Genomic DNA, 17,075 nt, shown 5'->3' on the forward strand with positions numbered 1-17,075 from the left:
ACAAATGTTTATGGCGTTTGCTGAAATTGCATAATGAATTGCAAAAAAATGTCAAATATTGTTGATAAAATTGAAAAAGTTGCAGATGCAATATATTTGCAGAAAAGTCTTGGATATGCAAGTTTTAGCCGGCCCTTCTGATGGGTGCCATAAGCTGGGCTCAGAGAAATTTCTTTCTAGTTTTAAATTAATATCCAGTTTTTTGGGAGGTTTTTATCAGATCAGAAAACTCGAACTTATAACTGCCATCGAGTGAGTTGTGCTACAAACCTCAAAATGTCGCTTTTTCGTGTTCTGAAACCAAATTAGAACTGGGGATAAGTGGCCATCAACACCCTGGAAAATGAACTGGAGTCTGTTGATTTGGATTAGATCTAAAAGATTTAGCTTTTGTCATTTTTCATCTGGCTAAGTGCTCAAAAAGTCCACATTGAGAAAAATTCATCATCATCGAACTGAACTATCTCGTGATTTACTTCTTTGCCGGGGTGAACCTGAACCAAGGCCAACCGACTTAGGACCGACAAGGCAAATCTGATACACTGATCAATCGAATGACATCAGATACTAGAGTATTTTTTCATACCGGATAATGTCCAAGCGCCAAACTCCGAGGTAAGACCTCTAAGAAACTGGCCTTAGGCTGGCTAAATCATGAATGCACTCCTGGTCCACAGAGTTCAGAGAGTCTTTTCGTCCCTCGACTTCAAATCTTGCCCCGAAAGAAATACCCTCGAAAATTTCCGCATTGATGAATTGCATGGGAAAAGTAGAAAACAATATCCGTTGGGATGTGTTTTAATGCTTCAACTTTCATACATTCATGAAAAAAAAAGGTCGGTAAATTGTTGTGAAGACCGTCCATTTGGCTTGTATCAACGTGTAACATCTCTTTGACCTAAAACTTTCGCATCAGCCACAGCGATATTGGTACCTACTCTCTTTGATCGTAATACCCCTTGAGGAAAATGAGCGCATCCAACACCGGGTAAGGCAGTTTAGAACCGAAGTGATTGGTTGCACACTTGGCCGAGAATGTCGGCTGACATTGGTTGGATTGCACACACGTAGGCGGCACAGTCAAGAGGGCCTCTCGAAGCAATTCCAAGGCATGCGGCAACTCGCCCGAGCGCTCGAAGCCATTCATCAGATCCCGCACAAACGGGTGACCTGAGGGAGGCGACGCATCTAGACTCGAGATTTCCTCGGGATCATCTCCCTTGAACGTGTCCGGAAAGAGATGATGACCCATGCGGTAGGCTACCCGTTCCAAATGGCCTCGAGAGGGCATCGCTTGGAACGGAAACTGGGCTACTTCTTTGATTGACTTGGGGTGGTTGAGATATTTGAGAAGACTCACAGTGTCATGTTGGCGCCGTTGGACAAGACAGTCGAGAATGGCCGCTCCCATCTGTTCACCCAGCGGGGTGTTCACTTTTTTCAAGGCGTGCAACATGAACACGTAGACGCCCTCAGCCGACAGCAGTGAGGCGTCTTTCCCGCACAATGACGCCAAACCCAGATGGAGTGGCTGCAAGAGATTCGCGAGAGCCTCCACGTCGGTCCAGTCGGATTCAGACAGAAGAGGCCGATTTTGAGCACAGGTCTTGAGGTTCAAAACGGCATTGAAGGCGCTCAACACGCGGATCCAACCGCTGCGCGATCCCAATGCGAGTGGCCGTTTAAATGAGGCAGCTCGGAGGTCCGAATCGATCACTTTGAGCACGTGGGATTGGACGATTCGCTTCAAGATGGCACGGACACTGGGCACGAAAACCGGTCGTGGCCGCACTTCATCGGTATCAATACCATCCTCGGCATCGTCATCCTCGGACTCAGTGGTGTCATCATCGGACACGCCATCATCCGGACCATAGAGAACACTGGCGATGGCTTGATGCAGGCCATGAGACACACACCGTTGGTCGACTACGCCCATATGGAGCGCCGTGTGGGCGGTGGCACCCACAATGTCCCGGTCCGCGCTCAGCCCAAACTCGGTCAGGCGAGTCGTCAAAGTAGCCGAGGTGAGCGGCGGGTGAGCGTCTAGCCGTGGAATAGTGCCCAGACTCCAAGCCAGGCCCGGGCTATGACACAAGATATTGGTGAAGAGGCGGGACCCACGCCGCGAGCCGGGGGCGGATCGCCAATGGTCTAGGGTCAGGCTGAACCGCAAGCCACCGGCGGCTAGATGAGCCAACTCCTCGGCCGCTTTAGCGCGCAGGTGACGGGCGTGGGCCACTAAAAGCGCGGCCAAATCGCTCCAATGGGCCGGCAGCGAGATGCCTTGGGCGGCCAAGGCCTGGCTCATGAACTCACTTTTGAGCAAGGCGGGCAGGGTGAATCCATCCACGGCCACGAGCTTGGCCAGCACCTCCTCGGCACTCTCGCTCGGAATCATGGACTCGACCAGATCTTCGACTGAAGCGGGATAAGCCGGGCGGGTCCGACCGGCTTTTTCGTCGGGCTCCTCGTCTTCGTCGGGCGACGGACCGGATTCGAGCTCGATATCATCGTGAGCGGGCCAAGCCGTGACCTGGGGCGGACCACGCGGCAGACGGTGACGCCGGCGTCCACCCTGAGCCTGAACGACCAGGTTGTGTTGGCTGCGCAAATGATAGCGCAAATTACCCGTGGCCGACGTGTTCAGCCGGCGCACGATCTTCTGACACATGACGCACAGGGCGGCCTGCTCGCTCAACACCTGAAAATAATCCCACACTTCAGAGCGATTGCGGCGCGGCCAGCGGTTCGAAGCCGGGTCCGGGCTCCCTTGGCGCGTCCGACACCCCTGAGCTGGCTGGCGTGAGTCTGAGCGATGACTATCGGCGGTGTGGGATGGGCCAGGGGGTGTGGTGTGGCCCCGGCTGGCCCGAACCCGCTTCAGCGAGCCGCTCGCGGACCCGTCGCCTGGGCCGTTGGCATCGATTTGATGCTTGGACCGCAAATGGTACTTCATGGAGGAGGTGGAGGCGTTGCGGCGAATCAGGATCTTTTGGCAAAATTGGCACATGGCTTCTTCGGCGTTGAGCGGCACATAATGGTCCCACACTTTGGAGCGGTTGACCCGTTCCGGCCCGCCCTCTACCGGACCCGGTTTATCACCCGCCGGCTCGGTTTTCAGGCCGGTCGCGGCGTGGGCCTGCACCGCCTGGAAGGGCCCTGCCTCCGAGCCCGGCGGGTCGGGCGGGTCTGGCGCCTGGCGATCCCGGGTCGATGTCGAGTGGGTGAGCGTGGGGTGGTCGGCGTTGGGTTGGAGGTCAATGCCGTGGACCGAGTTCAGGTGGTACTTCATGGAGCTGGTGGAGCAATGGGTGCGTCGGATGAGCTTGTGGCACACGTCGCATTGGGCCGTACCGGGACTCTGGGCTTGGAAATAGTTCCACACCAATGAACGGTTCGTGCGTCCGTTCATGCTGCGGGGTGGATGCGGCGGCGGCGGCGGCCGGCCAGCCAGCCAGGTCAGGCTGCCTCTGTCCGGGATGCCCGTCCCATGCAAAAGCTTCGGGGATAATCTTCTACTACATTCTACATTTCTCAAAGGCGGACAGGGTCAAAAGAAGGAGGGGGGGGGTTGGAGATACGCGGGCACCATAGTAGTCTGGGAGACCAGGATCAGACGGGAGGAGAGAAGGGAGGCCTCCGTTACAATAAGTACACAAATGCTGAAGCCAGAAGACCAAGCGGACCAAGGTAGAGGGCTCTACTAGAGTCTGGACTCTAGTCTGGACCAAATCAAAGCCCAGGAATAACAAATGGAGAGGGTGACCAAATAATGATTGATATCATCAACAATAATGGTTCGGCAACAATGGAAAAGGATATTTGAAGATGGAAAAGACATGAAATGATGTTAATGTTTTTTCAGGCCCACCCCATTTTGGTGGGGATTAAGAGGGCCTGAAGTTGTTCATCAAATGAAATGTGAAAAATCGTGTTTGTGTTGATCTTGTTCTAAGGGTAAGATATCAAGTATCAGGTTCAATTCTTAGCACAGGCATGGGCCATTTATTAGCCTTTCAAGCTTGAGATTGTCTATTTTGACATTTTGGGATTGCATGATATAGCTCAGAGACATTGTTCAGTACATCTTGCTTGATCTAACTGTGTTTTGACCACGTGAAAAGACGTATTAAGCTGAATTTTGGCCTCAATTTGGAAGAATGTGAAGGCATCTCCTATTGAAAAAGTTACTATTTTACCCAGTCGCAATTCAAAATAAGTGCTCACGAAACCACGTGGTTGGTCAACAAAAACGTGTGAAGCTGTGCTTTTTGTAGTTCTATTTTACTATAAATGATGATTGCAAAATTGCTTGAAATTCTACCCAAAGAGGATCTGAAAGGTCTCCCAGATGAGTTGTGGGGTTATTCATTGTTTCACAACACTTCAGCAATGTATTTTTCATATAATAATCCCTTGGTAAAATTTAGCATCTTCAAGCGTGTTCTCTCTTTATACGTTTGTTTGTCCGCACCTAGACTAAAAAGAATAAAAAGGACTATTGACACTAGCAGCCTCATCCCTGTCCTAGGCCAAGGGGCTCAGATACCTTTGGTTGTGGACCGCTAGAGAAGAACCTATAGAGAACTAATTCACCGGATGGTAGGCCATTGGATGCCACTCCCACCGCTCAATCATATATGCATAGACGAACATGCTGGTCCAAAGTCAGACCCGTTCATGTCGCTTCATAGACCATAGTAGTCTAGTCTCCATGACTTTTTCGAGTTCAATCCCTTGTCCGAAAATGTCTGAAATCGACACCCTGTGTGTTTCACGGTCCAGCTCTTGTTTGTTATTGACATTGAGAACGCTGGGGTCGCTGTCTGACATGAATGACACTCGATTCCAAATCTCGACTCAAGTCCACGGTATCTCGATTAATCCCCGCACCATCCACCCATCCGACCTGATTGCCCTAATCAAAACGAACCCAACCCACCAACCCCACTAACCCGAATTCCGAATACGCACCCGTATCGGTGATCATCCTCATCCTCTCTCGGGTCAACGGGTCCAGTCCCGTCCCATCATGGCCTTGAAACGACCGGGTGAGCCCGAGCCAACCACCAACACCGACACCACCGCCTCGAACGATGCCAGCAAGCGCCTTCGTTTGGCCAGCGACCCACCCATCGCCGGCCCCTCTCCCACTATCCCCTCGGTCCCCCCCACCGGGACGGGCTCAACGGCCACCACGGCCAGTGGCAGTCGCCGGGAATTTCAAGGTACGTGAGCAGGTTGAGTAGTGAGTAGTAGGTGGGAAGTCGGCACGGATCTGAGACCCTGAGAAGTTGTTGGCATGCCATCCATCCATCCATCTAGCTACGGTACCTGAGATGAGATAACTCACCCTCCCTTCCAATGAATTGGCCTCGTGGTTATGGTTGCTTGCCCATGATAGGTCAATCCAAAACGGGCGGACTCCATTCCATCGATAGCGATGACGAAGAGGAGTACGCCCAAAGCAAACGGATCCAGCTCCTGGCCGACGACGACATCGAAGGGGAAGAGGCTAGTACCATCGAGCGCGACGGGCAAATCCAGATCACGCCCTTCAATCTCAAGGACGAGCAGGAGGAGGGCAGTTTTGCGCAGGACGGCAGCTTCATCTGGCACAAGAAGAAAGAGGACGAGGCCTCGGACCGATGGTTGGCCGGCATCGATTGGGGCAAGGTAGGAGCTCGCAGATCTTTGATTTCGGCCCAGAGCCGAACCTGGATGTATGGATAGATAGATCATCACGGTGCATCTCTTCCCCGTCAATTAGGTCCAAGAGCGATCCCAGGCCGAGCGAGCCCAAAAGGAGGCTGAGGATGAGCGCGAGGACGAGGTGGAAGCCAATTACGACGAGCTCACCGCTTACAGAGCCATCCTGAGCTTGCTCCAACCCCAAGAGAGTGTGGCCCAAGCCATCCGACGTTGGGCCGGCGGGAAGAAGACTTCAGCCCAAAGACTCCAAGCCAAACGTCGGATCAAGGCCGGTCAAGAGAGTCCGGACGAGAAGCGCGATCGATTGGCCATGGAAAAACTCACGGGATTGGCCGATTCGATTCTCACCCGCTCAGGTAAGCCGGCCGGCCGGCCAGCCAGCAGGCGCATGTTATTCTTGATTGCCAGAGTATGGGGCAGGGGAGGAGGGGCTGATGTCCAAGACTAGACCCGAATGAAGTAGACCTACAATCTCTCAAGATTTAGAATCGACTCAATCAAAATGGCAAGTCTGTTTTTGCTTGTTAGCAAACCTAATGAGCACGAGAATAACTTTAAACGAAGTTGCTATTTGCTTGCAATCTCGGGCCAAAACGAGTAACATTTCATCCCCAAAATATCCATATGAGGGGGGGAAATCCCTCAATATAAATGCTCGACTATTGAGCTTCGTTGCTTTCTTTTCTGCGATTCGTAAGTTTGCCGATGTGGCGGTGGTTCGGTTATCGGTTTCTACGCATGGGGATTTTAATATAAATGTATTTCGACCGCAAATGCGTCATGTTGCGACCTAAGAGAGAAAGTGGGCTGATTGAAGTCGATAGGAGGCATTTCGTCAATGAATGTGAGCCTCAGCCTGTCAAAGTAGACTGGTTGACTCAGTTTCTTTCCCTGGCGAGGGCACTCAAATAATTGGAAAGAGGCATTTGTCTGGCATCATATGTGGTGGATTATAGAAGAAGAAGTTTGCTTTCGCAGTCCAAGATATCGCTTCAGGAACTTGGTCAGGGTAGCATGTAGATCTGGAACACTCGTAGCACAATGTCGAATAGCAAGGAGTCAAGGTGGAGGCGATCGAAGAAACACCCCACCCTTGATTTCGCCTTTTTGTTAATGGGCTGGAGATGGCAAGTAGGGCTCAACTGCTGCGTGAAGTCAATTCCCAGGTAGCGAAATTCCTTCACCCTTTGGAGGGTCTGGCCGTTATAGGTGTAGTTGATGTCATCTTCTCCTTTGGGAAGTCGGCCTCGGAAGAACACTAGGACCTTGGACTTGTCGGGATTGCCGACAAGGTCGTTGGCCGAACAGAATACGTTAACCCACTTTGGTCCTCCACATAGGTTTTATGGAGATATACGAGCAAACCTTCGAGTCGATCGGGTACAAATTAAAGCAGAGTGACGCCGGTTCAGCCCCCAAAACCGAGATCCCCGCCGATGTGGACGATGACGAAGCCCTGGACATGTTCATGGACTCGGCCAAGGATCGCGAGGAATCGACCAAGTCCACTGGCCAAACCCCGGTAGAAAACCCGTTCGAACCCGAGGTGCGTTGATGGTGAAAGAAGGTCTGACGCCGAAGTCCATTCCCAACGCCACTCGTATATTCTCGTTGTTCTAGGTCCAATGGGAATTCAAATGGGAAAATGAATCCTCCTCCAAAGTGCATGGCCCGCATACGACGCAGGAGATGATCGAATGGCAATCCAGCGGGTTCTTTGACAAGGGCGTGTTTGTGCGCAAGAACGGTACTCAGGGCGATTTTAATGATGTCAAGCGGATCGATTTTGAGCTCTACACCTGAAGACCTTGAAATGCGCCATTTTCCTTGTTCATTGCGTTTCGTCGTTGTCGATTAAGTTTCAAGCATATTTGGAGGCGCTCTCGAATTCTTATGAGGACTTCATAAACCCAACATATTTCAACTTCATTCGGAACGAAATTGTCGCATTCTGACCTAGTTCCTCCCAAAAATCTCCTCAAAATCATGCCTTCTACTTGAGCGAGTTCCATTCTTGATGGGAGGCACTTGATTTTGGTGGGTTCTGCATGCTTGATTATGTGTTGAAATTAGGGCGGGGTGGAGGCACAGAGGCGCCGACGATCCCTCTAAAATAAACCCAAGTATGTAATCCTTACCCCACGCCTTCATTTCCTCGGGTTCATTTACCAGAATGTTGAACAGTTGAGGAAATTGCGATTTTTATCATCTTTGCGCGTCGTTCTCGCTTTCCGTCTACTCATTAAGATCTTAGCCTCCGATACTAACCCGAATCCAGTCAAACGAACAAATTTCAACCGCCAACACAACCTGACTTTACACCCGTAATTGGCATTTTTTTCAAAATCCTTTGACCGAAAAAAATAACCAATATGTTAAAAATGAAAAAGCTAAATACAAGTGAGTAAAATTTAGTACAGTCTTGCTCACTTCTTAATTACGCTTGTAATAAATGAATCTTCGAGGGATCCATTCCAATTCCTGGAACAAAGAAAACCAAAAATATGCGCTTGATCCCTGCACTTGATCCCAACATGCCGAACGGCACCAACCCTCCTATCCGGACTTGAGTGTTCCACACTGAAGTGTTGTTCCCACCTCGAATCATTCTATTCGCTAATAAATGAGCCACGCCAATTGAATCTTCCATCACTTCAAACCCTCATCACTATGGTGCTGATCGGGTCCGCCATCTTGCCTCACGCTTCCATGATCCTGGACCCGACCCTCGAGGACGTGCCTACGGGCGTGGATGAGCTTCACTCGGCCGCCAAGTACATTGGCGATTACGTGCGCGATCACGAGCCGGACATCATCGTGCTAGCCACACCCCATGGCTTGAACCTGTCCGACTCGATTGGGATTTATGCCAACCACATTGCGGCCGGAACCGCCGAGTGGAACGGCCATTGGGGCGAGTACAAAGTCTCGGTCAACATCCACGACGACTTCGCCCTCGAGATGTTCACCCATCTGCAAAAGAAGCGGGTCAATTCGAATTTGATCCTGCCGTTTGGCGAGCGACCCGCACCCTTGGGCTGGTCCGAGGTGGTTCCACTGTTCTTCATCTCGGAGCAACGCGGCACCACAGGCACCAGGAAGAGGGTGTGCCCGTACGACGTGGTCATCATGACCTCGCCCATTCAGGAGAAGAAGCACTGGGACGGAGATTTAGCCGACCTCACGGGTCAATGCGTCAAAGTGGGCCATGAACTCTTCGAACTGTTCGAGAGGTAAGATGCTGAGCACGCGAGATTCGGATTGGGAAGCGAACATGCGTTGATGGACCTTGGATTTTTAGAACGGATTACCGGATCTTTTTCCTGGCCAGTGCCAATCTGTCACCTTGCCACAAGACTTTGGAGGAGAACCCGTTGTTTCTGCCTGAACCTGGAGCGGCAGAAGTTCCCGTTTCCCGCAAGGCCCTTATTTTTGATGAGACCATCGAGCAATGGATCCGATCCGGATCTCGGACCATTCTCTTGGAGCGAGCTCTGGGCTTGGCCATGGAGACCTTCCCGTGCTCAATGACGATTTTCGGCATTCTTCAAGGACTCTTAGACCGATCCAGCTTTGGCGGAGACATCTTGGCTCGCCGAGTTCCGACCTATTTCGGCGTGATCGTGGCCTTGTTCCATGCCAATGAGAAGGGTTGGAAAGTCCTGCCACGCCCTTTCAATAAAGGCTTGTCCGGTCTGCCCTTATAGATTCATAATTCATCTGGCCTTGGGGTAAATTGGAATGATAAACCCCGTTTTGCGACCCTGCTTTGATCTTAATCCCGCTCTCTAAAACGTGTCTTCAATCTCCAACCGTCCGCTATAAAACGAAAAAATCGCCGCAATCAATTTTCGAGTACTCTGTTTTTTTTCTCTTCAAAATTTGAGGTATATCCATGGGCGTTCCAGTAAAATTTCGTGATCTAGCTCACGGATCAGTGCTCACAGGTCCCTGGGCTCTGTGCATGCCAGACTAGCTCTTGAAATATGCCAGATTATGCCGGATCAAAGTCTGAATATGCCAGAAAGTATGCCCGAAAGGAAAAAGCATCCCGTATTGACAAGTTTCTGCAACATGTGGAGGTCGTCGTTATAATTCAGCTTGAATCACCATAAAAGCTAACCACTTGCAGCAAAAAAAAGCAGGTTTTTACTCTTTATTTTAGTGATTATGGGATTTAGAGGACTGGTTTAGGTATCAATCAAAATCGTAATCAGGGTTGTAGCGCCAAGCTACCTCTTAGGAACCAGAAAAAGATCAAAACTTACATTTTCTACCAATTCTATCAAAATTCCAAAAATGAATTTATGAGTCATGACTATAGATAACTTCATATATAGATCAATCAAGGACGCTGCGATTGCATGTTTTCTTCTCGGCTGTTGCCGGTGGGCAAAATCTTTCATTCCTAGTCAAGACACCCAGAGTAACTGTGGTACAAATTTGAATTGTTGATGGCTCGTCCAAAGTCCGAGTAGAAATCCCTAATACAATCCCTTGTTAACCAATAGGGGATGTCAAGTAAGGGAAATTCAAGGAAAAATGTGGTCCAGCATCCTGATTTTGGGCATTTTGGAGAGAGGGAACTAAGGCAAACATTACAGTCAAGTCGCACCATTCGCCCATTGAATTTTCAATAATCGAGTGACTTTGTGCAAATTGTGGTACAAAACCCTACTAAATGAGCATGTTTGTTGTTAATCAGCTAAAGCACAATCAAATTGGCTCAATACCACAATGCTAATTGCCTAGACAAGCCAGGGATTCTAAAGAGCTTTAGTGTCCTTGGACAAGCATGTGCGGTTTGGCTGTGCATGTTGTCTTTGATTTTACTCCATGGAATAACGTCAGTTGTCCATGAACGCGTTTACTTGACTAGCCCTATTGCTCTCCTCTGGCACACTTCATAAAACGGGTTTGGGCAAGTTATCTGACCGTTTTGTAAGAACAAAACGTTGACAGGGTTATGATGGGGCTCAAGTTGCAATTTTCATCCATGTGGTGGAAACACTAAACTGAAACCCAAGGAACAAGCCTCGGTTCAGGCTGACCTCCGGAGGTGTTGGAATTACCTCAATTACGTAAAGGTGCAATCATATTGCCCACAATAAGCACTTGAGAGGACTCAAAAAGGAGATTGAAAAGAAATTCCGAATGTGTCGTCATTGCGCTACAATTTGGTTACATTTTGTTGCACTTTCGAGATGCGTTGCTTAACAAGGGCAATCAATAGAATTTGTGATTCGTTCTGCTAATGTCCGAACCTCTTTTTGACATGTCACGTGTGTTATTTCCCAAAAAAAAAATTTTTTATTTTCCTACCGCTCTTCCTACATGTATATTTGTAAGATTCCAAAGAAATTGAAAGAAAACAAGAATGACAAACGTTTCATGGGAATAATTCAAATTGCCTTAAGCAAGATATCAAGAAATATTTTTTTCCCTTGCCACCCTGCGTCAATTAACCTGCAAAAAACATGCTCATGCAGTACAGCTTCTGTTGAGCTTAAGCATTCTAGTTAGGTGGTTTTCTATGGTCTAACAACAGACTTCTAGAGATGTGGACTGCAAACGGAATCCAGAATTTTGTTTCTCCTAAACCGTTCATCTTCCTCCAAAAAAGCACTTGATACAACCAAAGATCTTATTAAAAAGATGATAGTGACACGGGGTTGTATTTGGGATTTCTACTCAGAATTTGGACGCACCGTCAATGATTCAGATTTGTACCAAAGTAGCCGCCCTAGGTATCTTGACTACGCATGGAACTTTTTTGACAACCAGTGAGAGCTGAGACGAAAATATGTGATTGCATCACCCTTGATTGATCTATATATGAAGTTGTCTATGGGTCAGACTAACAGTCATGCACTATTGGTGAGCGCAATTCGCCGTGTTTACCTTTACACATGTGCAACTGACAAAAGAACACGTTATCCAAAAGGCTTTGAGTGTATCGAGATGTGTTTTCACAAGGGACGTTATGTAAAGGACCTGTTTGGAAGCTGCCATTGTGACCAAAGTATACATGCAAGTAGTTTCTTTATTGTGCCAAATGGGTGGTAGGACGAAAAACCAAGATGTCAGTTACTCCCTTTTTTACTGTTTCCTTTCAAATCATAGTTTTTTGGCACTTTCGTAACAGAGATAAATTGAAATCTGCATCATTCAGTCAACAATTGAATGTGCAGGTCAAAAAGGAAGAATCTAGGCAGTAAGCCAATACCAACCCACCCGTCCCTTCGGGTGGTTATCCTCTCTGACTATCTATTCATGGAGTAAGTCACTAGTGGAGTGGAAAGCTCAGTCGAAGATCGAACGTCTTCTGGCGAGGTTTAGAGCTATGCGTTACCTCCTGATCAGATGCATTCCCGGTACGGTGAGAGAGTGCTCAATGAATTCCATTGTCATGTTCAAGCACTGGATTAGGAGGTGACGCAAAACTGAAATGTCTTCTAGCGAGGTTTAAGAGAGACTTCCACTCCACTACTGCTGTGCTCCATGGACTATCTTACCGCTCTCGTTCTTTTCTTCACGGACTTCTAGAGATGTCGATCGCAAACAGACGCCAAAATTTTGTGTCTCCTAAACCGTTTATTCAAAATTTAGAATGTGATCTCGTCGTATGCCATCCATCTGGCCTTGAAGTAACTTGAGTTGATAAGCCCCCTTCTGGCCCTGCTTAGATCTTTTTCCCGCTCTCACAATCAATGCTATTCAACCACTCTCCCTCAACAGAGCCATTGTACAATACCAAAATGTGTCCTCCATCTTCATCCGTCCGCTATAAAAGAAAAGAATTATGCCGCTGTCTATATTCGACTACTATCATCGGAATTATTTTATTACTAAAATAATTTGTCATGTTTTCATTATAAAAAATTTGAGGCACATCATCATCCTTAATCAAGTTAGTTTTAAGTGTGTGTATAAAACTATATACATAACAGTGAATAAGGTGGCATATCACAGACGGAAGAAAGGCACACTCGTAAAAAGGTGTTCACAAAAAGTTACAGCAAGCAAAATTCGTGTTCATTTCAGGCCGGTAGGCCGAAGAGATATTCGGCGAGCGAGCATCTAAGTCGTTCGGATGTCCAAGACTCGCATAATTTCCTCCAGTTTTTGGCCTTTCCGCAATTCGGATTGCTGGATGACCGTGATCAAATGCTCCGTGAGTTGCTCTTTCCTCTCCGAGGTCTGGTGCAATCTCAATTTGGCGCTCACAAACTCCTTCTCGGCTCGATCGTAACGTTTCCTACTCGAACAGTATCCGACATTTAGTCATACCTAGGTAGCAATTTGTGGTTTGTACTTACTGAGACTCCATAAACTCAAGCGAGGCCGTCTCGATCTCGTCGCGAATTAGCCTTACATCCGCCGAGAGACACTTGTCGATCTGGCCCAATTCCGCTTGAGCTCGCTGAAGCTTCTCCGTTTCTTCGCACGTTCTTTGTTTTCTAAATTTAAGAAATTAAAAAAAGAGTAAAAAAGAAATCGATTTAAGAATTTCCAACAAGAAGATTTGAGCCTAGCAGGGCTCCGAGAAAAAAATGTTTTTGAGGGCCAAATAATCTCAAACGCAAAGATACAAGCATGTTTAAAAGCAAAAAAAGACCCCTTGAAACTAATTTTGCAAAAAGTTGAAGCAATTACCAGAGGTTTCAAATCAAAAGCCCACAAATTTTTGGCTTGAACTTTTTCCTTAACCAGGTACTAGAGTAAGTTGTAGTGAGTGTCAAGGTTTACACTTGTGTGCCCTCCAAAAACTACAGGCTTGTCAAAACAATGAAGTACTTGCTTCTCTTACAGGTAAAACCTCTTGGTAACTTTTTTATACGTGTGGTGCTCGCCCACCCACCGAAGCTAGCCATTACATCGTCCATTTACTGTTCCGATATGCAATGTAGTAGCCCGTATCAAATAGGTTCTCCGTTTTTGGGTGTGGTAAGCGTCTAAAAGTTTCCTTGAGAAGGGTCGGGGAGGAGCATCGAACCGGGGAGCTCTCTTATGTTAGGAAATTGCGCTAACTACTACGCCACGTCTCCTCTCCTCAAACTGTTGCAAACTTAGTTCCATGTTATCTTTCTATGGTTCTAAACAAGTTTATATCTTTGCGTTTGAGAACTTTTTTTTTACCTGTGAAAAGAAAGGATTTTTAAAAAGTTTGTTTTAGCGATTATTTGGCCCTCAAATAGAATCTATTTTCCGAGCCCTGCTGATCAACGTTCCTACCTTTCAGCAATGGCTTGGGACAAAATGTGCTTTTTTTTCATGTTTTCCTCCTCCATTTGCTTTTGACGGGCCTGCATTATCTCGATTTTGGAACGACCTTCCACCTCTTCTTTCGTCCCTTGGGAACTGACCAACCCGGCTTCTGGGGCCGGGATTGCACTGTTTAATGGCTCTGAGGAATTTTCCTCGTCGGCTGCCACATGACTGAGCAGATCCGGATTGAGAGTCCCATGGGTCGCATTCGGAGCCACCCCTAGCGGCGGTGGAGGCGACGGCGCCAATCGAGCCGCTGCGGGCAAGGGTGGGTTGGGCGGCTGAGCCGCGCCGGATGGCTTCATCACGGGCAACTTGACCCGCCGCGGGGTCGAGGTCGTCGCTAGAACAAATGTGACCGGTGAGTTTGTCACCCACTTGATGATGATTTTTTTCGGGGACTTTGTTGATATGGTAAGAACGGGAATGATAATAATGATTAGAATCTAGATGATTTGAAAGAAAAGAAAAAACAATAATAGTAGTGTCTTCTGGTAATCCTTAAGCAGAGCGGGTTTTTTTTTCAAGGGCACGAACTCTCATTTGATTTGGCTTGGGATGCATTGAAAAATTATTCGACTTTGGGCTAGTTGGTGATGTCATGTAAAATTACTGTCAGGATATGGAGCGTGATTAATCTCACGAGATAGTTTTCAATCAATTCCGGGTTAAGACCTTGGGCGGGATCAACCCACACGTTGTAATGAAGAAAATGATGTGTGTTGGCGTTTGGACTTTGAATGCATTGCAGATACAAATGGGACATTTGACCATGGAAGTTTTGGAAATAAAGACATAGGGCATACTGCCTGCTGTGCGTGATTTGATACCGATTTCACCATTACCCGGTGAATTACTAGCAGGTTCGCAATTTGGGAAGGTGGGAAGCACGATCATTCGAGTTTTGGGGTAAACTGCGAATTGAGGGGTCACTCACGGCTGGATGGAATGCTGGAATGATGAAAGTCTCGTCTAATCTAATCTCGCTAACCTGATTGGATTATCCTATGGTGTAACACGTCCTCTTTTCTGGACAGGTTCAGACCCCCTAAAGGGTCCCGGGATAAGATATAACTAATTTATGGCAATTACATGCCGTGTTCAGATTATAGAATTGTTCAGAATGTTTTCGTGCTTTAGATGTTGTTTTTAAGACTGTTGATGACATAAAAATGTAAACAAAGGAACTTTTCTTGTCCCATTCTGTGTTCAGGGATAAGTCTTTACAGATGCTAACACAAATAGAGTAAATAACGGATCCAATGAGACATTCTCGCAATAAAGACTTTACAGTGGATAAAAAAACTTGAAGGTACATCAGCTAACAATCTAGTCTAAAACAAACAATAAACATCTTTCCGACTGAGCACTGGTTTAGTTATCCTTCTTTTTTAGACTCCGTAAGATAAGGCATTTGTGGCCAATTTGATTTGAAATTGGTCCATATCCAATGCATAGGACACTTTGCTGAATTTTCCATGGCGTGTAATTTTTCAACCGGTTGACATTGGTTGACTAGGGCGCACTTGTTTTCGATTAAAACGCCCCATCTCAATGAAATGCAATTTCTAAAAAAATGGTACTAGCCTGACGTTGGTCAAAGGGTTATTAAAAGCTCGCGTCTCATCCTGTCCATCTCAAGGGGTTGATAGGTCTCATACAGAGTTCCCTAAGCCTATCGGACTCTCCGCCCCCCTCCCCCCCCCAAAAAAAAACATCGAGGCCATCGATGAACACGTTCCGGAATTTGTATGGCGAAAAAACTTCTCGCCTCATCCGATTAATTGAAACCCGCTGATGAGCTCTCTCGACGTATGCCAGAGGGGCCGTGTGGCCTCTTATCCTTACGTTTCTTGATCGAGCGAGAGATGAGGTCGGCCTCTGAAAAGCCCGCAAAGGACATGCTGACTGAGGGTTCCGACCGCCAACCGTCTCACGGTGCACCACCCTTCTCTGATGTACGGGTTGGATCCAGAACGGACGGACAATGCGGCCGTAATCAGATTTCTAGGTCGATCCTGTCAAAATGCACGCAGTGAAGGCACCTTTTTGTGTACGTCTTCAAAAACCTCAAACGAACTTTGGAGTCCGATTTTGGTAATTTAGTTGCGTTGAGCGGACTCAGCAATCCCATTGTAAGACCATGACACGGTGGTTATATTTTCTGGTTAAGTGTTTGCTCAAATGCTAAGACATCAACATATGTTTTTTCTTTGTCAAAGAGACAAAAGGAACAACTTTTGTGAAAGACTCATGTTTAAAAGTAGCTCAGATAAGTGTGTCAAATCACTTAAATTACATTAAAATGCATCATTGTCAAAAAACGTAGTCAATCCGTTTTAAACCTACTCTTAGATATATTGACCTAAAATTTCATAAACGTCTATTTAGCAGATGCTAAGTTGTTGAAAGCTGCGTTTTGCACCCTAAAATATCGAAAAATGGCCTAATTATGTTTTCAGTTATTCCCTTCGCATATCATTGTCTTTTTCAATGACACGACAAGAAGTAATATTTCTCCATTTTCTTAAAGATTTCTTTGAAAGCTAAAAGTAGCAAAAAATGTCGCATAAAACTTACAAAGCTTGTGAAATTGCCTTTCATTTTTCTTAAGTCCCATCATGTTCCTAAAGTATTTGAACAATAGTTTAATTTTGAAATTTGTCACTTTTTGCAATAATTCATTTCTACAAACTAGGAATGTGTTTATTCATCTTAATTGTAAAATACTGACATTAAGTCAGTTATAAGTTTTTTTTTTGATTCATAATTTGTTTGATTCATGACTACAATTTGTAACTTCGTTTTAATTTGGAGATTACATTTTCAGCTGCGTACATCTAACCATGGTTGATACCTAAAAAGAAGCCTTATTGGCCTATAATTGTGGTCAAGATTGCATCAAAGCTTCCATCTAACGCAATACCACAGTTTCTTAATCACGCAACTCATGTACCAAATTTGGACGCCAAAAGTCCGTGTGATTAAAAAAATCCGACCCATTCTGAACGGAACAGGACCGTCAAATACTCCCACAACCTATATGATCGGGGAAATGGGGGGCCGATTACATGCCGATTACAGGCCGATGG

At 46.9% G+C, this 17,075-nt stretch overlaps 3 protein-coding genes across 5 annotated transcripts; 2 read left to right on the forward strand and 1 right to left on the reverse strand.

Annotated features, from left to right (window-relative positions):
* Window positions 1-4,796: 4,796 nt before the first annotated feature.
* Window positions 4,797-7,852, forward strand: LOC131888236 (CD2 antigen cytoplasmic tail-binding protein 2 homolog). Its single transcript, XM_059237037.1, has 5 exons — window positions 4,797-5,231; window positions 5,408-5,679; window positions 5,774-6,071; window positions 7,056-7,261; window positions 7,336-7,852. The coding sequence occupies exons 1-5, from the start codon at window positions 5,036-5,038 to the stop codon at window positions 7,516-7,518; spliced, it is 1,155 nt and encodes a 384-aa protein (XP_059093020.1). The 5' UTR covers window positions 4,797-5,035; the 3' UTR covers window positions 7,519-7,852.
* A 145-nt stretch (window positions 7,853-7,997) lies between these two features.
* Window positions 7,998-9,859, forward strand: LOC131888237 (uncharacterized). Its single transcript, XM_059237039.1, has 2 exons — window positions 7,998-8,948; window positions 9,017-9,859. Exons 1-2 carry the CDS (start codon window positions 8,386-8,388, stop codon window positions 9,420-9,422), a joined length of 969 nt encoding a protein of 322 aa, XP_059093022.1. The 5' UTR covers window positions 7,998-8,385; the 3' UTR covers window positions 9,423-9,859.
* Window positions 9,860-12,528: 2,669 nt separating this feature from the next.
* Window positions 12,529-16,138, reverse strand: LOC131888238 (RAB6-interacting golgin-like). 3 transcript variants are annotated; one of them, XM_059237041.1, is made up of 4 exons: window positions 15,832-16,138; window positions 13,951-14,326; window positions 13,035-13,175; window positions 12,529-12,973 (listed from the first exon to the last, which is right to left on the reverse strand). In XM_059237041.1, the coding sequence occupies exons 1-4, from the start codon at window positions 15,884-15,886 to the stop codon at window positions 12,796-12,798; spliced, it is 750 nt and encodes a 249-aa protein (XP_059093024.1). In that variant the 5' UTR covers window positions 15,887-16,138; the 3' UTR covers window positions 12,529-12,795. The 3 variants fall into 3 exon arrangements, with proteins under 3 accessions (XP_059093024.1, XP_059093025.1, XP_059093023.1); XM_059237042.1 differs by lacking the exon at window positions 15,832-16,138 and adding an exon at window positions 14,829-14,949; XM_059237040.1 differs by lacking the exon at window positions 15,832-16,138 and adding an exon at window positions 14,790-14,932.
* Between the last annotated feature and the right edge of the window lie 937 nt (window positions 16,139-17,075).

Source organism: Tigriopus californicus, chromosome 10, assembly GCF_007210705.1.
Source record: "Tigriopus californicus strain San Diego chromosome 10, Tcal_SD_v2.1, whole genome shotgun sequence".
NCBI classification, from domain to species: Eukaryota; Metazoa; Arthropoda; class Copepoda; order Harpacticoida; family Harpacticidae; genus Tigriopus; species Tigriopus californicus.

Excerpts from the sequence above, each read along its gene's own strand:
- LOC131888236 (XM_059237037.1), top strand. The coding sequence starts at position 5,036 with ATGGCCTTGAAACGACCGGGTGAGCCCGAGCCAACCACCAACACCGAC. Across the intron at positions 5,680-5,773 it reads CCGGCATCGATTGGGGCAAG|GTCCAAGAGCGATCCCAGGC; the intron begins GTAGGAGCTCGC and ends CCCGTCAATTAG. Across the intron at positions 6,072-7,055 it reads TTCGATTCTCACCCGCTCAG|GTTTTATGGAGATATACGAG; the intron begins GTAAGCCGGCCG and ends TCCTCCACATAG.
- LOC131888238 (XM_059237040.1), bottom strand. The coding sequence starts at position 14,880 with ATGATCGTGCTTCCCACCTTCCCAAATTGCGAACCTGCTAGTAATTCA. Across the intron at positions 14,327-14,789 it reads CAAATCACGCACAGCAGGCA|CGACGACCTCGACCCCGCGG; the intron begins GTATGCCCTATG and ends CATTTGTTCTAG. Across the intron at positions 12,974-13,034 it reads CTTGAGTTTATGGAGTCTCA|GAAACGTTACGATCGAGCCG; the intron begins GTAAGTACAAAC and ends CTGTTCGAGTAG.
- LOC131888237 (XM_059237039.1), top strand. The coding sequence starts at position 8,386 with ATGGTGCTGATCGGGTCCGCCATCTTGCCTCACGCTTCCATGATCCTG. Across the intron at positions 8,949-9,016 it reads CTCTTCGAACTGTTCGAGAG|AACGGATTACCGGATCTTTT; the intron begins GTAAGATGCTGA and ends TTGGATTTTTAG.